The 27,482-nt window shown below is 37.9% G+C and overlaps 1 protein-coding gene across 1 annotated transcript in view; it reads left to right on the forward strand.

Annotated features, from left to right (window-relative positions):
* The window catches only part of LOC130909013 (partitioning defective 3 homolog), a 660,821-nt gene that overhangs the window by 197,032 nt on the left and 436,307 nt on the right, over nucleotides 1-27,482 (forward strand). Inside the window, exon 4 of the mRNA XM_057825056.1 lies at nucleotides 23,978-24,152. Within this exon, the coding sequence (XP_057681039.1) occupies nucleotides 23,978-24,152 (175 nt within the window). The remainder of the gene's footprint in view (nucleotides 1-23,977; nucleotides 24,153-27,482) is intronic.

Below are 27,482 nucleotides of genomic sequence, written 5' to 3' on the forward strand. Positions count from 1 at the left end.
ATGTAACATTATCATACTTACCACTTATTCAGCATGTTGTTCTCTATTGTATTATTATTTTTAATTCCCTTTCAAAATGATCTGTTCTGATATTTGTTCTATGTGTTGGATTTTATCAAGTAAATTTCTCCCAAAAATATGACTTATACTCCGATGCGACTTGTTTTGTTTTCTTCTTCATTGCCCATTTTTGGGCTGGTGCGACTTATACTCAGGTGTCATTTATCGTCCGAAAAATACGGTAATTTTTCTTTGTTCTCATAAGTGTTTGTCTACTGTTGCTACGTTGATAGGTCTTAATGCACAAATTCGATTTTTTTTCATATCTGCTTTTTTGGCGTGCCCGTTCAGACTGCCTTCATCCATTGAGACCGTTCAAAGTATTACGCATGCGCACAAATTTGCAGTCCGACACGCGCCGACCAAGAAGACCTGCCTGCGTAGAAGCATCAAAGCAAATGACTACACATGCTGGCTGTCATCCGTCATTCCAGGGAGATATATTTTGACTAGGGCTGTCAAACGATAAAAATTTTTAATCGAGTTAATTACAGCTGAAAAATTATTTAATCGTAATTAATCGCAATTCAAACCATCTATAAATTATGCCATATTTTTCTGTAAATTATTGTTGGAATGAAAAGATAAGACACAAGACGGATATATACATTCAACATACGGTACATAAGTACAGTATTTGTTTATTATAACAATAAATCAAGAATATGCCATTATTAACATTCTCTTAAAGCAATGCATGGATAGAAAAACTTGTAGTTCTTAAAAGATAAATGTTAGTACAAGTTATAGACATTTTATATTAAAACCCCTCTTAATGTTTTCGTTTTATTAAAATTTGTAAAATTTTCAGTCAAAAAAAATAAACTGGTAGCTCGCCATTGTTGATGTTACACCATGCTCACTCCCCAAATCCATAAAATCATTTGGACCCAAGCGCCAGCAGAGGGTGCCAAACAACAAAAAACAGGTAACAAGTAACAAGCGGACATTACACTGCTGTCATTTTAATCTGAGCGGGGCATGTGCGTTAATTGCGTCAAATATTTTAACGTGATTAATTTAAAAAATTAATTACTGCCCGTTAACGCGTACATTTTGACAGCCCTACTTTTGACATATTTTGATATCCACTAAGAGGACACAAATAGAAGACATAAATAATCCTCGTTTAGGCTTATGTTCAAAGTTTACAGTATATGGACCGATAGCATGCACACATCCGGGCAGTTTGCCCTGACTCGACTGTGTAAGTCATATAGCGTAGAGAGAAAACCAATCATTTTCAGGTTTATCTTTCACCCATTTTTATTTTTTCATGACTGTTGTCAAGCCCGACCCTTACCCAAAAGCCGTGTTTAAGGCAAGCTGGGCGCTAACACACAGCTGCACCGCTACCGTAGCACAGTCTCTCTTGCTCTTTGATGACATAATTGCTGCATGAATTCCGATTTGGGACTTGACATTTCAGACCGCCACGACATTCTGGAAAAAATGTGGCCCAGATCGGATTGAAACCACATACGAAAGTGACCCAGATCGGATTTTAAATGGTCCACTTCTATGCGACTTGTCCCGTTCAGACTGTCAAGTTAATGCCTCACTCGAGTCGGAAAAACACGAAAAAATCGGATCCGTGCATTAAGACCAGCAGTATGAACCTAGCTTTTACGTACATCTGGTAACAGGACAAAGAGTGTTCCTCAATGTCGTGAGCAGGGAGTTTCTCCTCTCCCTAGGTTAAGTCTGGTAAGTCCTTCCATTGTTTTATCAAGGTAGGGGGCGGCACCAGGCTGTAGCCTGGGTTTTCCTCTGTTTGTGTTGAAGGCAAACATAAATATGAATTAATATGAAACTTGAAGGTTCTTGGGAACGCCTCGTGGTGTGTTCGGGGACATTTTCCCTGACCGACCAGCTTTTTTCTTGTCTTTCTTCACTAAATGTACACTAGGTATTTTCTTTTTGTTCCTAAATTGTGTGTCATAATCTCCTGTTCGTTAAGAGAATAAAAGAACCTGTAAAAAGAAAAAAAAAAAAATCAACTTTTTTTTTCTCCATTCATTCATTCATTCATTCATTTTCCATGCCGCTTATTCCTCACGAGGGTCGCGGAGGTGCTGGAGCCTATATTATATCTATATTTCTTTCTAGTTGTATTTCTGTCCGTCTGTGATCTATAAACCCAGCATTGTCTGTTACAGTCAACAGTGACACTTTGCATAATTCATAGTTTTCCAGAGTTTACGGATTATGCTTAGAAGTCTGGAGTAGGGCTGGGCAATATGGCCTTAAGCACGTATCACGATAAATTGAGCAGATTTACCTCGATAACGATAAATGACGATAAATTCACCCAAGCAGACTGTTATATAATTTGAAAATCTGAATCAATGCATGAAATACAGATTAACCATTTCTTGTTGATTTATTTAGCAGCTTTCAATTTAATATATTTAACAATTGTACATGCAGTCTAAAAATTAAGTATACAAAAAATTATTGTAAACAATAAGAATTCAAGTATGAACATTTAAAACAGCTTGTATGGCTTGAACAATGTACATTGTCAAAATTAATATGCCTGTGCAAACATGTCATTGTAACACAAATTGCTTACATCTTGAACAGTACACTTCAAAAAGACAACTTACTGTTAATGGCTGCTGTGACATAATTACTCAACACAAGTGTTTACTGCAAGGTTTCAGGTTTTTTTTCCCAGTGCATTTTTTAATACATACACACACAATAAAGCTGCATTGATCTAATGAAACAAAATTAAGCACATACAGAAAAATAGCTGGGGCCATCAAACAGTTATAATTCTCACTATTAGATTGCACTTAATGCTGAATGCTTTACCATCACAAAAGCTATCAGAGAAATCACACACAGACAAGAGATACACAATAACGTGATAAACTAATGCTGCATTCCAGAGAAGTGGGAAGTCGGATTTATCCCAATCGGATGGTACCATTTCCGATCTCAAAGCGTTCCAAGCAAATGTAAACAACAAAGATGGCTGATCGCGACGAGGTGTTTTTTTATTTTGGCCATCCAAATACATTTTGACCTCCAGCGAACATGCCTTCCTATAAGCGATCAAATAGTAGAGGAAAAACGACGGCTGCGTTATAGCCCACACTGTAAACTGCCTTTTTTTAGTTACATCCTTTGCTGATCGTCAATATAAAAACATAGCACAACAAAAATAATTCACTGTATGAGAAAAAAATACATGGCGTCTCAAATAAACTTGATTTACTTCATTATTGTGTTATCATTCAATACGTTTTCATGAGCGCCAATTTGTCCAGTGCCGTCAGATTGAAACAACTTGGAAGTCGGGGTAGTTATTTTTTCTCCGACTTCGCGACTTGGACCTACCAGTTCGAGTGGCGTTCCAATGATATTTTCCAGCTCGGAGGTCGGAAAAGTCCGACATCCCACTTTTCTGGAACGCAGCATAATTGCTAGATGCAGTCAGAGACCAATCCACTCATTAAGTTCAGCTGTTTCAACTAGTTTAGAGCCGCTATCCGACTCCATCACGTTCATTTGTAGCGTTAACCACTAGCGTTAGCCACTAGTGTTGGTCTGTGGCTTGGCTACCAGTAGAAAGCATTGAAAGCATCCTCTTTGGAAATCGTGAGAACAAGGGAGGACAACGGGTGAAAGTCCGTCTGGGTGCCGCCAAGAGTCTATTTAATCTCGGGGGAAAGTTTGGCGAACCTCCATTAAGCAACACTCCATCACGTTTGCTTGTAGCGTTAGCATACCGGGCTCGTTTGATTGGCTTCCTGATAACCACGTGATTCCATACGTAAGCACTGTCTGGTTTCTTAAAGGGGAATGAACATAGCTGAACAACACAGAGTCAAAGCGGGATGAAAAGACTATATTTTTTTGTTTTTTTAAATTACCGAATTTAATATCATGGTCAAAATGACGTCGGTCATCGTAAAGAATTTCGGTACCGGTAAATTTTCGGTTTACCGCCCTGCGCTAGTCTGGAGAAGTCTTCACAGCATTTGGTAAGACTGGGCTTATATACAGTAGTTAATAAATAAAACAAAATTACTAATAGTTTTGCAATATTTAATTAGCGTTTGTTCTTTGGGGGTTGTCAAGCACTGTAGGGAATTACCCCCTCTTATCTTTTGTTTTTGTCACCAGCTGAAAGTGCTATTTGCATATTGAGCAGTGTGTGTACCCGTGCTGGCTCTGTTGTGGCTGCATGGCTTGGGGCTATCAGAATCTCAATTGAGGCCATTTCAGAGATGGCGAAGGCCACCGAGAGCTGTTTTTCAAAAACGTACATCAAAAACCATGATGAAAAAGTCATTCCCTAGTGTCATATTAGAAATGGTTGAATGTTAAAGCTTCCAAATGCAAGTGTTACACCTGGAATCAATGGCAGACCTTTTAATTGATGACATTTTATCAAGGGAATAATGCATAAATGTTTTTTTTTTTTTTTTTTTTTTTTTTTTTTTTTTTTTTTTTTTTTGAGAACCTTTCAAACCAATTGTCCAATTACTTTTGACCCCCTGAAATTAGGCATGTTATTATGAAAATTTTTAATTACTTAAACTAAATTACTAAACTATAACTCATGATTACTTTCATGATTGATTAATTGAACAATTTATTAAATATTAATCAGATAAATGTCGCTACCTTCACAGTTTATCTTGAAGGTGTTTTCGGCATGTCATAAGTAGCAATGAACACAAAATTAATGACTATTTCCTTCAAAAAAATTCTATTACAGCTTCTAGTAGTCTACAGCTGTATTGATTATCAGATTCATTGGCAACTAATTTATTAATCAATTTAATTGATTGGTTGTTGCACCCTTATTAAGAAGCTACTTTAGACAGTAAATTGGCAAAAATGCGAATTGTTGTTTTCCAAAGTAAGAGCATATTTTTGTTCATATCCTACTTTGACTTAACAATATAATGAAGAACTATGTTTATACATACAACTAAGAAGTTATATATATGTTATAATTTCAGGAATTTAGACAAGTTTAAGGTTGAAGAAGGTCCTAAATGAATAATCAGTTATTATAATAGTCAGTAGTTTGTAATAGTTTGATTCGTTGCACCTCTAACTTAACTCCTTTGCTCCAATTTAAACATAAATACTTTCAAATTACAACTGAGGTTTAAGCCACCTGCAGAGTAATTTTATTATTTTTTTGGTTTCATATTAGAAATCAGGGTTTCTACCCACATATAAAAGATTCTGCCACACCGCCACACAAAAATAAAATACTTCACAATGATATTGACGGTCCCTGCGCCACGCCTTAAAGTAGGGGGCCGTCCCACACTCTACTTCAGTTGGTCGAAGTCGGTTGCAGTTATTCTCAAAACACCTGCAGCATCCAACGCCAGATTTAGGTTGAAAAAGTACGAAAGCTGTACCGCATACAACCAGGAAGGATTGTCTCAGGAGTGATTTGTTCGAGGATTCAAGGTAATTATTATATTTTTCGTCACATGCATGCATTTTGAAACATTGTGAAAAAAATCAATGGGAGATTTCACCGCTATGGCATTGGCGTCATAATTCTCAATATTTACTTAAAATAAATGCTGCCCGTTTTTTTGCTTTTAACCAAGAATCGAGACGGTTTTACGTTCACATCTATAAATAATTCAGGGATTTAAGCATTTATTTACAAGAATTTTCAATATAAAAAGCTCTTTGTGGTGAGAAGGCAGCGCCACAGTGGCTTAAAGACTAGCAGCACATTCAACATATTTACGTAAAATAAATGCTAACTGCCCGTTTTTTATTTATTTATTTTTTGCTGTTAACCAAGAATCGAGACTGTTTTACGTCCATATGTATAAAGAATTGAGGGATTTAAGCATTTATTCACAAGAATTTCCATCGTAAAAAGCTCTTTGTCTGTTTCAAACTAGCAACAGCCCAGCTGGGTTCAGGGGCAACCCATTCATTGTGTATTTTGGATCGGACTTTTCGGCGAAAGTAAGCGGTGGACGGCCGTCTTGGGTAGACAGGCAAGTTTGAATGAATTTGCGCCGAGAGGCAGGACGGCTTTGCCACGCTAAGGTCAACAATTAATCCAATAGCAGAGGGGCAGGCATACTTACATCTGTGCTATCAGGCTGTTTTGGCAGACAGATACACTCAATCACAGCTGACGAAACCTTGAATAATGCGCTTTTTTTTTTCGCGAGCTTTGGGACACTCGAAAAATGACTCTCATACCTCTCCTTGCCAAGCTAAATGGTACCTCAATGTGCGTTTGTGTGGAAATGTAGTTCACGAACAACAACAAAAAAACATTCACCTTCTCACTGAAACTACTAAAACTCTTCACACGGCTATTGTAATTTTCCCCTACTCCTTGATATAGGAAAAGTCGCTGTTTTCTTGTGCAACAATGAAAAATAAACGCGGTGCTTGGGACTATAGTAAATATGCTTGCCGCTTTTCACTTCCTGACAGTGTCTGTGTCAGGCTACGTGGCTCCTCCTGCTTTGCGCTTGCCGTGGACCGTTCTTCACACTGGGCTGACGCTTGTGTAAAAAGGCCTTTGAGATTTAAAGGTACATTGTAATTTATAATTTGTATAATCTAACAATACGTCTAAATAAATATATATAGTTTATTATTTACATACTAATTGCCAGAAGTCGTCTGAAATAGCACGTCAAATACAAATTGTTCCTTTAGACGCTTTATTTTGAATATCACATCGGTTCTCCTGTTGCAAGCTTGTGCCTGACTACGTTGGCGCGGAGTTGGAAATCAGGAGAAAAAATCCACAGAAAGGTATTTCAAGCTAATGAATGTAATTCTGGTTTAAGACTGTTAAAACGACCTGAATATTGACATTGACATAACGTTTAACTTCTGTATGGCGTGTGTCTGACTTGAATGGTCATGTCTTAGCATCATATTTGTTTGTTGCTGATGTCGCTGGTTGTAATTTCAGATGAGTATTTTGAAGTATTTAGAAAAGATTTAGGTTGTCAACGGACAAGGGTCCGTTAACAGAAGGACTATTTTTATTTTGGTAATGTAGTACATATTAGGGCCAAATAAAAGGAAGAAGATGGACTACAAGATGTAAGTTGTACTATTGCTACGAGAAAAAAAAAGTCATATTATTATGTAGAGGTAATCTAGCTGTAATCAGCTACGCATTTTACGTACATGTACCGTAGCTGAGAGGTATGACATTAACCTGGCTCATGAAATATTTCAAATAGATCATTGTTATGGTTTATCTTGGGAAAAAAAATATGAAAACATCTCATTTGTCATGATTTGAAGCAATTTTGCCGTGGCACCACGTGGTGAGGCTGTCCGACTCCGATGCAGCCCACCACCACAGCTTCACAAAATCCTCGGGGAAACCCTGGAAATGGTTGAATTTTTGTTGAACATTGCTGTTTTTTTTTTTTTTTTAAACTATCAATTTAATACAATTTTAACTACTGTCCTAATAATCAGACCATAACTTACCCCCAATTAAAAGTCAATTCCCATTGACCACAGTGTGAGTATACATGTTTTATTTATTATTTCATTTGGATTTATTTATTTATTTGCTTCTCATTAGTGGACACTTAAGTCATACATAAACCACAATGTAGTTTTAGTGAATTGCACTTAGTGGGATAAATATTTGTCTCTATAGCACCCAAAAGAGTCACAAAAGTCTTGAAATTAGTTGGAAATAATACAGTAAAAATAATACAATAAGAATACAGTAAAAATAAATAAATAAATAAATAAAAGGGAGAGAGCGCAGCACCACCAGTCTTCAAAGAAAGATACATCAATTGTTTTGATACAGTGACGAAGATGACTTACATCAGGGTCGTCCAAAGTATTTCATGACTCGGTTCGGACACCCTTGACTTCAGTACATGCTTTCAGATTTTATAATGATTAACTGTAAACCTGTGTTTAAGTTGCCTACCATTTACATAGCATTTTTATCCGTAATTCTAATCAAGAAGTGACACATATATATTCAGGACCAAGCCGTGATAAAATTGGCTCGGTCTGTCCTCAATGAAATACCGGATTTTCAAGGATACTTCCCTCCCTCTCAACTCATCCCTCCATCAGTTTTCACCATTGATGTCTGAGATGTTTGAGGCATTCCTTTTTTTTCGTTCAAGTCTTTTCTGGCTATACTGACTGGCTGTATATTTTTTTTCTAAAATAATCTTTCATGGCTTTGTGCATTACAAATGAAAGACTGAAGGGCACTTCCTACTGAAAAGGAGTGGCTTGAATAGCAGAATTTCTGATATTGTAATGTTGCCAGTGGAATACTAATCCAAACAATATCGATGACTTATTTTGCTTTTGTGTATATTTGCTTTTGGGTGAGCGTCCGCGCCCTCATATTTGTTGCTTTCATGCTTGTGTTTTTCCGCATTGCCCCAAGAGAGACTACCTGGCTGTTGTTTTGCATGCAAATCAAGACTGTCTATGAAAAACATTAGACTGAGTGCACACAGGGTAGATGGAGGCAGACTTAAGAGTGCACAAAGCTTCATAGATTGATTATTTTATCAAGAAAAGTTTGAGGGTGAGACGTCTCAAGGTGCCTTCAACTAGTGGCTTTGAGAGAAACATCAATATAGATAAAAAATAGGCTTCTTAAAATGCTGATTGTGTTGTTCAATTTTAAACACAATTTGAAAGCAACTAAGTTGATTCATTGAAGTCATAGCTATCTGACGTGTGTATTAAAAAATATAATCATAAACACGTGTTAGGCCACACCTTTAGATGGCATTGATGTTACTTTACCGGGGTAATGTCTTTTATGTGTACCGTAATTTTTGGACTATAAGGCACACCTGACTATAAGCCGCCACCCACCAAATTTGACACAAAAACGGCATTTGTTCAAAGATAAGCCGCACTGGACTATAAGCCGCAGATGTTGTCACTTTGTCATGGGATATTTACACCAAAAGATGTTAACTGGTAACACTTTATTTGACAGCGGCATCATAAGACTGTCATAAGACCAAATGAACGACCATGAAGCTTTGAACCAATTGGCTGCAAAGCTTAATTGCTTCAAGAAGCTTCATTTGACCATCACTGCTCTCTTGGAAGAGACAGTCAACTTCTGCTGCCACCTGCTGTCAACACTTTTTTGTCCAACATGGCTCCTAGCATGCATTGCAGCACTACATATGTAAATAACAGTCAATATTCATGTTCTGTGCTAATTATTTCTTTAGTTCCTGTCTAGTTGTTTCATTAATTGCTAGTTATGGTATTTTGGTAACACATTTGACAGTGGCGCCATGAGACTATCATACAGTGGTGCCTCTAAATACGAAGATAATTCGTTCCAGGACCTTATTTGTAAGTCGAAATGGTCGTATGTCGAGCAGGATTTTCCCATAGGAATACATTATAATTCCATTAATTGGTTCCAATGCCCAAAAACCTTCACTAAATCCTTAATAAATACTGCTGGTACTATTACAAATGAAAATTAAACAAGCAAAACAAATAAGTTCTAAATAAACATTTGAATAATATAATAGTAATAAGAATAATTCATAATTATTCCTCTAAATAATGTAACGAATGGGATTCTAATGTGGCGGACACTTTTTGCTGTACCTGATCGCACCGCGGGCTGACGTCACAGTGAGATAGGTCGGTGCGGTTGAGATAATACTTTCGTTTTCTTGAGAGCACAGTCAACTTCGGAGGACAATGGGCGTTTTGTGTTGGATAAGTTCTTAAATAAATGATAAAAACGTGACGAAGCTGGTGATTTCCTTGGCGATGTTAACACAATAATAATTGTCACCTTAACTTATGAAGACTGGCGAAAGGTGGTCGGAAGAGGACCGTGAAGCTGTATTGTTGAGGTAGTTCACGGATGCACACCCCACACTCATATTTTTCAATAATTTGCATCTTCATTTCAAAGGTAAGCATCACTTTTTTCCTCGTTTCACCAACTGTACCAACTTTTTTGAAACCTGTGTTGATGTCTCGCAGAAGAAAATCCGCAGTGCATTCGTTTGCCGTGCTGTGATGTCGTCGTATTTCGAGCATGTCGTCGGATGTAGAAACAAATGGCTTGACAAATTTTACGTCGGATGTCGAAAAGATTGTGTGTCGAAGCGATCGTATGTCGAGGTACCACTGTATTTATAAAATGATACTGCCATGAGACTGCTGATGACAGATGTCATTTCATGTCATCCAGCAAATGATCTCACTGGACATAAATGGAATTTGGCATAAGCATTCAATAATGCCTCTGATAGTGTCATGTCATCATTATGACAGTCTTATGGTGGCACTGCTACGTGGACAGTAAGCCGCAAAATTAAAAATCGGGGAAAAAGTAGTGGCTTATACTCCGAAAATTACGGTGCTAAGAGTGGGAAACTCTGGGTAGCTCACGATACGATACCATTTGCAATACAAGGCTCACGTTAACGATGATCACACGATATGGCAATGCAACAATTATCGATTACAAAAAATAAGGCTGCAACACCTAATCGATTACATCAATTAAAATAAAATCATAAATTAGATGCCAACTAAATTGATATGCTGATTGATTTTTGCCGGCAGCTGTGAGCAGTCCCATTTGGGTCCTTGTTTGTATGTCATCTGAGACTGCGCGTGCGCACCAGTGATTAAAGCAAGAGGGAGAGAGTTCACTGCTACACTCATGCTGAGTTGTTGAATCAATAATATTACGTTATGTAATGAGTTGAGAGATGAGTAAATGAAGCCAATTGTGTATTCTCTATTCTTTGTTGATGAGACGTTTCTACTTAACACGGAGCGCTAAGCTAGTTAGCGATGATGCTATTCAGTGTGTTAACCAGGTGTCTCCAAACAATTCCACACAGGGCCTACTAAGCAAGACGGCATCTTTTCACCAATCTGGTGTCTTAAAAGTGTCATCAGTTGATTGCAGTCAGGTGCTGTTTGTTTTAGCAAAAACTTCTTTGGTTAAACTGTCTATGCTTGATTGGTAGGAGCAAAAACCAGGACCAACAGCGGCCCTTGAGGACTAGTTTGGACAAGCCTGGTCTTAAGTGTCCGGTTGTATTGTGTTTTGGAGAAGCATATTCACACTTGAGTTATTGTTTAATAGTAAAGTTGTCTCATTTCTTTTTATAAATAAACCACATGCATAAACCAATTCATATAGCAGTTTCCTTTCAACACAAACTTCCATTCAAACTGTAAATTGTCATACATGAGAGTATGCTTTGAAATTGGATTTGGATTGTGTTTATGAAAACTGTTTAATAAAGAAAACTGATTTATTACATTCTGCCTCCTACTTATTCGATTTGTTGTTTAGTTTGTTAAAAAACAAGTTTTGTTTACCTAAATCAGTTCAGTTGTAGACTACAAGTAAGTCAAGAAGCTGTAAATATTATTTTTGATGGCAATAGTCATCCATTTTGTCTTTATTGTGATTTACAACATGCCTTAAACAACTTCGTTAAATTGTGAAGGTAATTGATAAAAGTGACATTTATCCGATTAATCGATGAATCGTTAAATTAATCATTCAATTAATTCATTATAAAAAAAAGATTAGTTGCAGCCCTAAAAGAAAAACAAGCTCTTTTTATCCTTCTGTTTTGAATTGAGTTTATCACTAATTGACGTCCAATTCATTTGAGTGGGGTGGTCCCTCCTACTTCAAACAGTTTGGACGTCAATGGCAGTCAATGGCAAGCAATGGGTTTGTTTTTGGGCCGTTTCAGGTCATTTAACTTTGATTTTGAGTCACTTCCTGTTGATTTTGGAGCAATTATACGTCACGTCCTGTTCATTTTGGGTTACAGAACAAAAAGAGGCCTGGGAATCTCCCCAAATGAATAGGCAATGACTCAGACTCAACAAAAACTAACCTGTAAGTGTCCTATTATTAACGGAGAGTGACCGGAAAATAACCCAAAATTGGAAAGACTGACTGCAAATGCTCATGTTTTGAACGAACATTAATTCGCTCCTCCCAATCTATATGGATTGGACGTTTAGCGCCATCAATGTCAGCTATTGAGTTAACATAGACACTATACTAGTGAAAGATTATGGTAGCAACTTGTTGGTTCAGTGACACCTTTTTAAAACGATATGACAATTCTTGGCAGGAGCATATCGCTAACCTTTTGGGATACAAACAATATATCATCGTTTCTATATTTTGTCACACCCCTGATGTGTGCCAGTATTACAGAATCAGAATTTTCCATAATTTCAGGTCTTAAGCTTGCCTTACTCTTGCATCAGACCTATATGACAGCCCTTGAAACATGCTTACATTTCTGATGGTTTGGATGGAATGGTAAGGCTACCATTCCAGGCTTATATGATATGCTAGTAATGGCAGGCCAGAGTACTCGACACTTATTCTTTGAATATTTGATGACCTTAATGAGCAGGAAAAATACAGGACTAAGCACTTTGCTGGTATGCTTCAACCTGCATATGCGAGGAATAAAGGACAAGAAGGAAAAAACATGAAATATTAAAAAGGGTGTTAAACCACAGTCAGGAAGCTAGTGATGAAGATGTGTCCACTTGGATGTTTCTTAAGGTCATGACATTAGAGCTGTTAATGTGTCAGGTGACAATAATCAACATATTTCAAAAACTGAATCCTTGAAAGAGTCATGTGATTGTCGGGCTGTAGAAGTGGTAAATGTGTGGACAGAGTGCAATTAAGGGATGACGGATCATAGCCATTTCTCAACACATCTGGGCCCTTGGAGTTTCTAGTGGGATGATTCACACTTTCTACCTTTACTGTACTTGTAATAACTTTGTGCCCCTGATACCTAAGCAATAAAGTCAAGAAAACATGGTTGGCATGGGACCGAAAACGTGGGATGTTTTGTGTTCCGTGGTATATACTTACATTCTTATACTCATTTTTTTTTATTGCAACATTTCCTTCAACCTGTGTTAAATTGTCCTTTAGTTTGAGTAATGTTTAATAAGATGACACATGTTTGCCTTTGTTAAAGGTTATGTAGTCAGCCAAAAATGCGTTCTGCTGAAATACTTCTTGACAGGGCAACAAAATGTTGTTAAATAGTATCTACACCGCAAATTTATAACATCTTAATTAGATTATTTTTATTTAATCTAGTCAAATAATTTTCTTCAACTTGTTTTGACTGTTAAACCAACACAAGGTAGCTTTTTAACCTTTATAAAATATTTTCAAAACATTTGCGATAATATGTTGACTGACAACTAGTTAGATGACACCTCTTTTATATCTTGACGGTGTTTGCATCGCTCTCACTGGCATTAATTAACTTTGAGGAGGGAAGCAGGAACCTTGCCACACGAAAAAACGATAAATGTGCTTAAAACTGCTTCACGGCATACATCACTTCTCCCTTTCCCCATTCATTATAAAGACGGAAGTCGATTGCGAACACTTTCACGCGAATTATGTAAAGATGGCAGAGCAACAAAAGAGACAAAAAGTTTTGTCTGAGGAGAAAAAAAAATAAGGCTACCAGGATATACAGAATAAACATTGGCCTGGCTTTTACTCACTCGCTTGAACATCCTTACCCTCAACGGAACTTGCTAGCGCTGACGAGTTTGGGTGGAGTGGGGGGGTTAGCCAAATTAAGCCACACGGTTGATAACCGTCACTTGCTATTGTTTAGCCACAACTGGATTCATTACCTCATTACTTTTCATCCATCACACAGCTACTGGAAACAGAAATGTTATGTCATCCATCTGTAAGCGACCGGATGAATGATTTTTGATTGATTGATGCTTTTACATCACTGTGGGTGTGCGCTGGTCCTAACAGTAAACACAGCGCTGGTCCTCATGGGAAACGCAGTCTTCCTTAAGGCAAAATACTACCGCTTTTGTCCATCAGCGTCAGTAAAATCAACCAAAACGGAAACCTACCAAGTGTGGCTTTAAAGACACTATCAAAGCAAAGAATTGGGAAGTTATCATTCATTTTACGTAAATATTTCGAGCTAAAATTACGCGATTGTATAATCCAATGCAGCGGCCATCACAAAACAAAGAGCTTTTTAAGTTGAAAGTACATGCATGGGGGCTCTTTTATATAATAATTACCTTAAATGCTCGACCAAATCATTCTTGAGACAATCCTTCCTGCTTGAAAAATTTGTCCCGTTTCCACCAAAATCCGGTGTTTGAAAGCAGCGTGTGTTTGAGTTTATTACAGTCAAAGCCAACTCAGCTTTGCCTGGTGAGCCCCCAACGGGAAGGCGTGGTGCAATTTTAGTGGGAGCTGTCTTGTCATCTGATAGTGAAGTGTATGTATAGGTATAATTTCTTTATAAAACTGAATTTTTCTCTCAAGACAGAGGAGGCGCACTATAAATATGTTAAAGTGATAAAGCATCTTTGAGTGAACTTCAAGTAAAATTTCTCAAGGCTGGGCTGAGTGGACTCTTTTTTTGGAAATCAAAATATGGTCACCCTAGTAAAGTGCTCCTCTTTTATTGTTTGTATTGTTAGGCCTCAAACCACTTTCATTGTCATGTCATGCGATCTATCTTCTAAATGTGAGTGAAGAGAAGACAAGTTTCCTGCAGCGTGACTTTTGTAAGCCGTCCTTTTCACTTGCCTGTGAAAAAAAAAGCTGTCATGGTGGATATGGATAAAGTTTCACAGCATTATAGCACATGTATTACACGTCTCTTGTGGCACTGGGAGCCCTGTGACTGCTAATAACCTCACTTGTCTTGCTTTTTCATTGCGCCATTTGGTGAGCACTTGGGACAACTGTTTTGTAACGTTGCCAACCCTAATGCCCGGGCTCTGTGGCAGATCAGAGGCTTCTGGAGGTGGCTGAATGTATTTGCTGAAGAGGGAAGGCTACTAGGGATGTGAGGACACAAGGGAGCCAGAGGTTGTCAAAACAGCTCCGCATCTCCTCCTCAGCTGCTTCCAATCCATCTCATGCTTGTCCCTTCTTTGCTGCCAAAAGTAGAAAGTAGATCAAACAAGACTGACATGAAAGACATCCCTGACATTCTTTTTTTCCTCTTCCCCGTCTTCCTGCTCATACTGTGATAGAATTGGAAATGTTGAATCCCAAGCACCACCTGTAGCTTTCAAAAAAAGCTTACCCTTGTTCGGCTTCATCTTAACCCTTGAACTTTATCATCTCCCTCCAGCATGTTGTTCTTCAACTATGTAGCTGAGTGGTAGAAGTTGTGACAATGTATACCTGCTTCAATATCAACTATATAGTGTAACACCATACTACTGCAATAGAGTAAACAACATACGGTTTGTTTTATTGTGGTTGTTGAAAATTGTCTCTCCCTGTCTACTCTACTTTGAAAAGTTGCCGCTCACATGCTTTTTAGCAATTAGCCATGCTGCTCCCATTTGTACCACGCACAATGTTTGCCTCCTTCTGGGAAAAACAATAATCCATTTTAGCATTTTCTCTGCAGAGCCAAGTCGCGAAAAAAAATAAATGCACAAATGAAATGTGAAATTGTATAATTTCAAAACTGTCTGTGACCAATTCTCAAAGAGAGGGAAAGCTGTTGTGTGAGACTTTCATCATGAAGCTACATGAGTGTTTCCCATCAACAGTAAGAACAGATTTACAGTAGCTTTCCCTCTGCAAACAGCCCTCTTCTTTGTGGTTTAGAATGACCAAATTGAACATGGGGCAAGAAAATTCAACTTTCGAGGTACTTTAATACCAGGAAAGTAAATTACCTTCAAAAATATTCAAATTTTTAATATACAAATTCATACAACTGAAGCACATTTTTAAAAATCAAAGTATCATCATGTACTGTATACGCCTGAAAAGTGTAATATGATACAACTTTAAAAAACAAACAAAAAAAATTATAAAGACAATTCAAAAAGTACTTACTAGATGACAGATCTCCAACATGGTTGAACAACCGTAGATAGTGACAGAAGCGGGAAAAATAAGTAAGTGAACCCTTGTCCTAAGGAGACTTAAAGAACAATTGAAACCAATCTTTACCAAATCACTGACGAGTGATTTAAAGCTGCCCTTCCCACTATAAAACACACACCTGATAAGAATTGTCCTGATGAGAAGCTTTGTCTGATGTGCATCATGGCTCGGTCAAAAGAACTGGCTGTAGACCTATGATCAAGGATTGTTGATTTGTATAAAGCTGGGAAAAGATACAAAACCATCTCTAAAAGTCTGGATGTTCATCAATCGACAGTCAGAAAAGTTGTCCACAAATGGAGTGAGTTTGGCGCTGTTGTTTCTCTCCAAAGAATAGGCCATCCACCAAAGATGACGCCAAGAGTTCAGCGCAGAATACTCAAAGAGGTAAAAAAAGAACCCTACAATGTCTGCTAAAGACTTACAGAAATCACTGGCAAAGTCTAATATCTCTGTGCACACATCAACTACTATATGTAAAACTATGACCAAGAATGGTGTTCATGGGAGGGCTCCACAGAAGAAGCCACTGCTGTCTAAAAAACACATTGTTGCTCGTTTTATGTTCACAAAGAGGCACTTAGACACGCCAAAAAATATTTTGTGGACTGATGAAATCAAAGTTGAATTGTTTGGGAGTAACACAGAACGTCATGTGTGGAGGAGAAAATGGAACAGCTCACCAACATCAACACCTCATCAGAGTGAAACATGGGGGAGGGAGCATAATGATTTGGGGCTGTTTTACTGTGCCGGGGCCTGGAAAACTTGTAATTATTAATGGAATAATTAATTCAAAAGTTTATCAGGATGTTTTGCTGGAAAACCTGAGGCTGTCTGTCAGACAGTTTAAGCTAAAACAGGATGGATGCTGCAACGAGACAATGATCCAAAACACAGAAGTAAATCAACTTCAGAATGGTGTCAGACAACAAAATGCAACTTCTGGAGTGGCCAAGTCAAAGTCCAGGCTTGAACCCCATTGAAATGCTGTGGGACGACCTAAAGACAGCAATTCATGCCAGACATCCCAGGAATCTGACTGAACTTACATCAGTTTTATAGAGAAGAATGGGCCAAGATTAGTCCTGATTGATGTGCCAGACTGATCTGCAGCTACAGGAAGCGTCTGGTTAAAGCTATTGCTGACAGGGGGGGGCTCAAAATATTAAATGTGATGGTTCAGGCTCTTCACTTACTTATTTTTCTCCCTTCTGTCATTGTTTGCATGCTATGCTCTTTAAAATATGAAAACATACAACTCTTTGGGTGGTTTTAGTTAAAGCAGACACTGCTTTTTCATCTGTGGGATTTTGATTAAAAGATCAGATCCCATTTGATACTGATTTTATGCAGAAATGTGAGAAATACCAAAAGGTTCAGATACTTTTTCACACCCCTGTAGTGCGTCTGGGACGGCCTGAGAGCTGCGCACGGAGCAGGGAGGTTCATCCCCTGTGTTTGCATCAATAGGGCTTTACAATGTTCACTGCGTCTCAACATGCCCCATATTGGTCATTAAAATCTAAAATTAAGTTTCGCCTGAGAACCATTATTTCACTTTGACGGCTGATCGGACACGCGCATTGTCTTGTAGTCCAAAATATAGGGAGTGGGCAGGGCCATAATTAATCGCAACTTAAAAAAAAAAAAAAAAAAAAAAAAAAAAAGACTTTGTCAAAGTGGGTTTGTTACTACCGTTATTAACAAATTTAGAACAAGTATTTGATACACTGCCAATGGGTTTTCCCATTGGCAATGTATCAAATACTTGTTCTCCCCACTGTATTTTATATATATATATATATATATATATATATATATATATATATATATATATATATATATATATATATATATATATATATATATATATATATATAATATTTTATATGCGGAAAACACTCAGGTGACTTGAAGTTCCGCACTGAGACCCCCAATTTGGCCAAATTTCAAAATTGTCCGATATGAACGTGTGATACATCATTGGAAAGGTTAAAATCTTAATTTTCTGAGGGAAGAAAAATTTTGGGCAGGAAGGCATTTAAAACATTTTTTTTTTTAAACAGCAAAACCCTAACTGGAGGGGAGAACATGAGAGAGCATAATTAAAGACGCCATGATTTAAACGAGATTTTACCTACGTACTTACCTTGTTTCGATCCCAAAACTCCATATAGCATGTATCAGCAAGTGTCAAGACACAGATGTTAATGAGCACAGCCGGATTTCAGGGGATTTTATGGGTGAAACATGGTAATATAACGAGGGTTGCGATACCCAAATCGCAGACATCAAGGAGTGGTCGAAATGTTCTTTTTCATAGATTTAACTTTTTAAACGTTTTTTTTTCAATTTTTCTTTGTTTGGATTGATTATTTATCATCTAACATTTCAGGGAAAATGCGACAGTAACAAAAAAAAATTCAATTAAGCGATAGTTATGAGGTAGATATCTGTGACCTATTTACAGACACCATTATTTTCATTGTGAAGTAATTTGTTTAAAAGTTTAAAATATTAAAAAAAAAAATTTTTTAAATTTTTTTAAGACTTTTTTTTTTTTTTTTTTTTTTTTAATATTAGAGATCAATTCATGATTCTAAGCTAAAAATGACAGCCATTTTGAATAATAAATCTAATTACTGAGCTTCTTTTTATGGCTGGGTTGAAACAAAAGCGGTTGCGCGACGTCTGTAAACGTGGGTTTCCAGGGTAAAACGGACAAATTAAAGTTTGAGGGCTGAATGCACCATGAATCTGCTATTGCAGCATATAGACATATTGTTCTATCAAACACAACAGTTCTTTTGGCTTAAAATACAGCAGTCTATTTTAACGGGGTGCAAGAGCAGAAACTGCGTTTTCAGTCGTGTCTGTGTTTTCAGACAAATATATTTGCTCACTACTACTAATTGACAAAAAAACAACAACGAACAAATACATGTAGAAAACAGTAATAATATCACAGTCTCCTGTATCCTTTTTCTGATCATGGTTGTGCTTGCGCTGGTTCCCATCAAGTCACAGGGAACATATTGACAAATCTTTCGCACTGTCATTCACACCCAGGGACAATTTAGTCTTTGATTAGCTTAACACATATATTTTTGGAATATGGGAGGAAGCAAGAATACTTGCAGAACACCAATTTAACTCCACATGGGAGAGCTGAAACCCAGATTATAACCCCCACCATAAGAACTGCGTTGCATGTACGTGCATCACTGTGCCATCAACCAAAACTGAGTTTCTAATATTTTTTATTTCCCTGTGTAACGACATGTCGCACGATACATTCCCTGTTACCAACACACCCTTGTTTAAGAATGATCCCATGTTAAATTCAGACCAATACGATCAAATATGTCCATTTTGCCATTGTATATACATCCAATTCTTAATATGTTTTCACACAAAGTTTCTTAAAACCGATTACACATTGTGAAGTAGAAGCAGGCTCACTCAGATTGTATTTAAAAATGAATTTTGTCACGACACTATCAACAGTCTTTATCACGTCTTTAAATGGACAGCTGGCAGGCAGAGAACTCATTGAGCGGCTAAATACTCCCAGGAACGTATGAATAGGAGGCCTGATTACTTTGTCACTAATTATTCATTGGCTCATCACATCGGCTTGGACAGTGAAAATACCTCTGGGGACATCTCTCTCTCGCACTCTCTCTTTCTCACTTTGATGTTTGGTGCTTCCTTAACATCTTCACACAGCTGTCCCTGTCATCATTATCATAGAAATAGGATTCCTGATTGCTATTTTGTTGTCTGATTAAGATTTGTTTCATCCCACGCATTGTCATTTTTTTCATCTAACATCAACATGTCAATCTAGAAAGTTTTACACTGCTATGTTTTAACAAATGAGCAAGTTTGGACATTAGCATGCTTTTATAAGTGAACATTCAACAAGATGCCCTGTTGAGACTTTTTTGAAAGAGAAGTTTCTTTGGTACACTGCGCAAACTTGCCTTCAACCTGTCCTTCACAACCATTCAAATGCAATTTCATGATGGAAATACTGCATGATTTTGGTGGAGAGGGTGATAGACATGCCGCTCAAATTTGGGTATGCATGGAATTGAAAAGAAGCAGCTCATGAAAAAACATGACGCCTGCTCTAATTGTGCAAAGACAACATGAAACGTTAGTGTCATTTTTATCAACCACATACACACAATTAGGCATGCCTCGTCCCTTCCTTCGGATTTTAATGAAAATAAGTTTATTTTAGTTGTTTATACTGCGTGTCATTTCCCTTGTGTCAAGGTGATGCAAATAGAAAATGGGTTAAAATCCAGAGGACTTCCACATGAATCACTAACCATATTTATCTGCTGGATTTTCTTTCGGTATTAAAATTAGTTTGTTTTTTGTTTTACTTTTCGCCCTTTTTTGCCTGCGAACAGCAGAAACGTGTATTTTTAAGCATAGAAGTTGGTTTCAATAACATGTCTACTCGCCTGCAGATACACTTTGGAGCAACAAATATACTGCATATGCTGGAAATTTATAACGCCTTTTTCTTAAATCTAGTCGAATAATTTTCTCCTTTGAGTGTTAATGCATTATTGCATCAGATTACTCCACTTACTTGAAGTAAATATTACTATTTGTTCTTATTAAGCCCGTACATCAAAAAGTTGATCATTTTTCACCTAAATCAAGAAAAAAAAAAAATACTTTCAAATAATGTTTTGAAATATTTTTATTGTTGAATTAGGAACGTTTCTGACATTTCAAACCATTTCAAGATTAAGTATACACATTTATTCCTTATAATAAGTCTGTTAAGCTTATTTTCAGCTAGCTATATTTCTTATTTCAAGAAATCTATGTGAGTAAAATTTACTTGAAGCAATAGCAGATAATTTCATGTATTTCTAGTAGATTTACACTGAAAACAAGAGAATTTACCTAGTTTTAAGTCGTTGCGTTTTGCAATACAGACACTGTAGTGTAAAAAAAAAAAAAAAACGGAGAAAGATAAAAAAAATGGTCATTGTTGGTGATGCACTGGGACACATCATCAGTGGTGCGCCTGTGATCATCGAGAGTTTCGGGTCTTCCAACACCATATGCCCTCCCTCCGCTGACCCAGCCAGGGTTGATCAGACTTGTTTGAGACAAGACTGACAAGACAGACTTGTGTCCCAGTAACATTGGCTCATAGATCGCTCCTCCTGATCCAGAGCCATTTAGAGGCTTTTTCTGCTGCCTCCACGGTGGTCTTGATGGCCTTCCTTTTCTCAGCACCTGTGATGCCCAGAAGTGTGATCACCTTGCATAGAGAGCAGCCCGCAAAGCCTCTACACCCCCACATCAATGGACTCACAGTGTGTCGTCCAGCCTTCTCTCAGGCATTGCTTGACGAGCTCCTGGTACTTTGCTCATTCGCCTCCTCTATGCGATCCTGCCAGGGAATTGTCAATTCCATCAGTAGCACCTGCCTTGAAGATACTGATGTAAGCACAATATTTGTAGCCTGGAACTCCAGACTCACCGCTGTTCCAGCGATAGTCTGGCGACCGTCCCGCGGATCAAAATCCCAGGGCAGAGCAAGCCAGAGCAAACAGACAGCGGCGTGGCCCAATCAGCGACGGGCGGATATGACGTTGGTAAAGCGACAAGAAACTCTTAACGCGAGCAGAGAACGGAGAACTTTGTTCAACATGGCTAGCGTGAGATAGACTGTTGTCAATGACTTATGTTGATGTGTTTTTGATAGACCTGTCAAACGATTAAAATTTTTAATCGAGTTAATTACAGCTTAAAAATTAATTAATCGTAATTAATCGCAATTCAAACCATCTATAAAATATGCCATATTTTTCTGTAAATTATTGTTGGAATGGAAAGATAAGACACACGATGGATATATATATTCAACATGCGGTACATAAGGATTATATTTGTTTATTATAACAATAAATCAACAAGATGGCATTAACATTATTAACATTCTGTTAAAGCGATCCATGGATAGAAAGACTTGTAGTTCTTAACAGATAAATGTTAGTACAAGTTATAGACATTTTATATTAAAACTCCTCTTAATGTTTTCGTTTTAATAAAATTTGTAAAATTTTCAATCAAAAAATAAGCTAGTTATTAATGAACCATTGTTGATGTCAATAATTACTTACACAATGCTCATGGGTGCTGAAGCCTATAAAATCAGTCACACCCAAGCGCCAGCAGAGGGCAGCAAAACTCCACAAAACACAATTAACAAGTAGGGCTTTCACTGTACTTTCATTTAAATTTGTCTGAGCGGGGCATGTGCGTTAATTGCGTGAAATATTTTAACGTGATTAATTTTTAAAAAAATAATTACCGCCCGTTAACGCGATAATTTTGACAGCCCTAGTTATTGATAATTTAAAACTGGAACATATTCTCAGCTCTCCCGTTCGCCATTTGTGTTGTTGTGGAGACAACTTCCGACACTCAAGAGTTAAGAACACGTCACGCAAATAAACTAATCTAATTGCACGGATGATTTCGTTCAGGGTCGAGAGACCATTTAGGGACTGGGTCCCAGACTATTCTCACATTGTTTGAAAATTACAGGGAGAACAGTCTGGCCGTGCCAGGCAACAATATCTGGTCTCAATGAAGTTGTTGTAACATGGTCTGGCTCTCCAGCCCTGACAAAGGTGGTTCTCCTCTTGTCAGGTTGTTGTTTGCTGCTGTTGTTTTCAGCCACGTCTTTAGCTATGGCTTCAGCAATGATCTTCAGCATCTGGTCGTGCCGCCAACGGTAGCGACCCTCCCCCAGAGCTTTAGAGCAGCTGCTGAGGATATGCTCCAGCAAACCTTTCTTGGAGCACAACACGCACGCTGGAGAGTCGTTTAGGCCCCAGAGATGGAGATTGGCTGGGCAGGGTAGGACGTCATAAACAGCCTGGACCATGAACTTAATGCGCTGGGGTTCTGCTTGCCTGATCTCATACCAGGTCACCTTCCTCTCCAGCTCACCATCCCACCTTGTCCATGCTCCCTGCTTCTGCATGCCCACCATCTTGCTGGTTCGTTCGTCCTCAACCTCTGCGTGCACCTCCTTCAGGACTAGCTGGCGTTTGTCCTTAGCGCATGCCTTCTCATAGCGAGGTTGGGGAAGGGCTCCCAGCCCAGCACAGCCTGTTGCCACTGCACCTACCAGGGCCCTATGTTTCAATCAGGAGTGGGCTACCTCCAGGCTTTCCTGAGCCCTGCATTTCATTCCAGTTTGCATATTTTCAGAAGTATGTTACGATATACAGTAATTTTGTCACCTTTATTCATAAAAAGTAATGTTAGTACTTTTTTTTTCATAGAACATTATCTTGATCTCAATTATGAACTACACATAATAAACCTGTCTAAAAAAGATCTGTGTTTACTTGAACTCTGAGAAATATCACAACTCAAGTCTCCTTTTCTATTTGGGAGAAATATGAAATCTAGTGTTTGGTCTCTTGTACAATATGTGGCAAGTTATAACCTCTTTAGAAATATAGCAGATGGTAAAAAATGGGTTTTAATATAGATTTTTTTTTTTTTTTTTTTTTTTTTTTTCACCAAGAATTGTCCTATAAATTATGTTGTTTTATTGGGGCTATCCCTTACGTATGTGTATGTCTTGATGTCATTTTATTCAGCAATATATTTTATTGTATATTAGTGTGTCTTTGAGCACCATGATCATGTTTCAAGAGTTCTGTCAAGCAAAAAAATGTCTGTCCAAACTTGCGACGTTCATACAACAACAAATACCGCTGATATGTACTTGGCTAAAATTTCATTTGTTTTTGTATGTTCTTGAACTATTATAGAAATGGAAATTGAAGAAAACAAACACATTGGAGACTCATACTTAACATGTTCACAGTCTACAAATGTTCATTTTTGAAGTAGTTTTTCTAAAAAAAAACAAAAAACAAAAAAACTATATTTTCCTTTTTCCTTTAGTTGGTGGCTGTGTATGAAGAGCAGGATCCTCACAATGGAGGTGATGGTACAAGCGCCAGCTCTACAGGCACTCAGAGTCCCGAGCCATTTGCTGGCGAGCTGAGTTCAACATCAGCCTTCCAACCTTACCAGGCGGACAGCGAGATTGAGGTCACTCCATCTGCTTTGAGATCAAGTAAGTGCAATGGCAACTTGAAGTAGGTTTAACTAGTTCATGAAGTTGCGAGATCTTGAATACTGATGTCGAATGCTGTAATAGTGTTCGTTTAGATGTTCAATGAGGCAAGTAATAGTAATATGATTATTGTTTTTTAGTAATGATTAATTAATGCGCTCATTTTTTCTAACAAGTAATCTGATTAATTAGTTTCTTTCGTGTCTGTGCGTTACTCTTTTGTTATTGCCTCTTTAATGTTTGTTGAATGAAGAATATTGTAGTCGTGTACGAAGAGCATTTTAAATTAAAAAAATGTCAGAAAGGTTCCCGCTACCTGTTCATTTCCATGAAAGCGCTCATAGTTCTTCGTAGTTCTTTATAGTGTTTTGGAACTGAGAAAGACGTGTGCCAGTGCGGGAGTGCACATTCGAGCCGAATGCATCCACTTGTTGAGATTTGCGAGGTAATGTTGATCTGTGTGCGTCCATGAATGAACATGAGTATTTTTCCTTCATTCTGGAGGGTTCCAGCGTTAGGTTAGAGCCGCTACAAGCGTGGCCCTTTCGTAGCTTTGCCGTTGCAACAGCGGGTAGTTGGCGACCATTGTTTACATCATATTCGTGTTGCACATTTATGCCGTGAGGTGACGTGTTCGTTTAGCATCTTTAGAATGTGTTGTAAGTCCGATTGAGGGTTAAAGTGCTTAGTTGTGCCACGTTTTGTGGCCAAATTGACCACGTGTGTGTACGCCGTACTTCTGGGTTGTGCGCGCGATTCCGGGCCCGCCCCCACCTTTGTGTTTATTGCACTGTGCAATTCATTTGTGTGTTGTTGATTATTGTGCAATCAGTTTTTGTTGTTTTATATTGGCACTGATATGCTGTTAATCATAACGTGAAATTCAGAATTTTTGACATTAGGCTTAATCTTGTAGTTAGTGGAGTTTAATTAGTTGGTGGAGTTGATTTCAACCAATTCCATGCATTTTTTCCAGTTATTTGTTATTTTCAGGGCTCCGGAGTGGCTAAGCTAGCTAGCGTGAGTCAATGGTGGTTGAAATCAACTCCATTGATTGATTAAGCCTTATGTGAAAAATTCTGATCTTCTCCTTTAAATTCAATTATCGGACATGATGACATTTTTCTATTGTCATTCTTATGTTGAGGCGGCGAAGGGAGAAAAATTGGTAAAAAGTAACTGATAAATTACTTTCAAAGTAACGTTGTTACTTTGATAATAAAGTAAACGTTAAAATAACTAGAGTACTTTTTTGAGGCGTAATCAGTAATCAGTAAATTACTTTTTGTAATAATCTGTGACAACACTGATAACGAGTCATTTTAAAGCGAGCTAAGTGCAGAATATCAAATAGGTGAGAAACGTAAAGCCATTTTTGTTCTCTGCCAATTAGAGCCCATCAAAAGTGTATATTTGATCCAAAAATGACTGTCATCTTATCTTGCAAAGTGCGCATGTTAGCAATTTTAAGCCAAATTATTCATTGCCAATCAGAATTTTCATAATAGGTGGCATTTTAAAGCTTTTCTCAATGTAGAATCAAAAGTATGTGAGATTAACTTCCGAAATCTTTATTTACATGTTGAGCATGACGTGCTTTATTTAGAAATGTTCACCAAAAGTACGTTCGCTAAGCCGCTAACTGTAAGCTTTACACTTACAAAGAAAAGTGCACTTCTATTTCGTTATGCATTTGGTGTCAGTAATAGATTTTTTTCTCCTTTTCACATTTTTGCAAATGCTGTAAACCAGTGAGTTTTCTTGTGTCAAGTTTCACCTTTTAACCACAATTTTGGATTTTGGAGAAGACTACCAATGTTTTATAGCAGGCTAAAGTGATTAGTATGTTGTACTTTATTTCATTAGCCTAAATGTAGCAATGCTAACATTTTACAATGTTTAATATATATGTGTTTTCTTATTTTATATATCTGAATTTTAATTCTGCGGTGTGTTGATGACCAATAAACAGTCAACACGCATGTGTGCCGAGTACACGCAGCACACGCAAACACACGCATGCACAAATAATATACAGTCATGCACACATGCGGCGATAAATCGCAGCCGGAAAAATTACTGCCCTCGTTTTTATTTACCATGCGATTAATTGATTTATTGCATACCGCTACAGGCTTAGACTGAGCTGACACTATAGACTACATTACTAAAATAAAAGGAATGTTTGAAGAAAAGCACAATGAAAGAAAACATTTGTGCTTTCCTTCAGCTGTTGAGCTTGATGTATTTGTAGTGATGTTTTTTTGCAGGTCTAGTCATGAATTGAACAGATCATATATTGTTTTGAATCAAGCTAGCTGTCTGAATATGATGGTTGGACTTGTGCCAAGAAGGGGGGATCAATTGTTAGACTTGACATTCTGCAGGTGAAGCGGATGGAGCCAACTGTCTGTCAAGACTATGCTGCGCATATAGGAATGCCAATATCTGACTGATGATAAACTAAAACCGAGACAAAGGAAAGGAACTGAGAAATATTCGTGGTGTTCACTCATGCGTGAATCTGAGCGCACGTGGCCAACCAAGGTGGACATGCAGAGAAGTCTGAAATGTCACCCCCAAGTCATCGACACGGAGGTTGCTCATCGCACATGTTGACGTTCCGTGAAGTGGAACCAGAGGGCTGATGCATTGCTGTCTTGAACTTCAAAGCTCATCCATGACCAGAACTCGCATAAAGGAAAGGACTCAAACTCACGGACGAGTGAGCACTTCTCACCTGCACTATTGTAAAAGTTCATACCGAGGCTCACGACCTGTCTGCAGTTAACATTCATGGAAACTTTTCTGATTGTGACATGGCCTCTGGCTTGTTTTTAAAGAAACTTGATCTCTTGTCCAACACTCCTGAACATCATGTAGTGAGTAACATTTACTGTTTAGGTATGAAATTCAAATATTCAACTCCAGAGAAACATGTTCTGACCAAGTCTTAAAAGTAGCTATTTCAAACTTTTTGTCAAAGGTTTCCGCTGACGACGTGGACTGCTGCTCCATCTGAGCCTCTCCCTGCGGATTTGGGTGACTTCCAAAGGCACTGATTGCCCATTATAGATAAACTACCAGATTTAAGTTTTGGAACCACATGCTGCTCGCTCTGACAGCAGCTACTGATTCTTATCGCTGTCATCTTCTTGCTTTATCTGTCCCTTCAGTCCAGAACCACCTCCTCAATCTCCCACTCCTGCTGGTGATGCAGAACATTCACTAGGTTTTGATGTGAGGGGGAATCAGAGAGTTGAAATCTACTCATTTATCCCGTTGGATGGTGGTCTGCTAATAATATTCCCCTTGATTTGTTCTCAGCAA

Source organism: Corythoichthys intestinalis, chromosome 20, assembly GCF_030265065.1.
Source record: "Corythoichthys intestinalis isolate RoL2023-P3 chromosome 20, ASM3026506v1, whole genome shotgun sequence".
In the NCBI taxonomy this organism is placed as follows: domain Eukaryota; kingdom Metazoa; phylum Chordata; class Actinopteri; order Syngnathiformes; family Syngnathidae; genus Corythoichthys; species Corythoichthys intestinalis.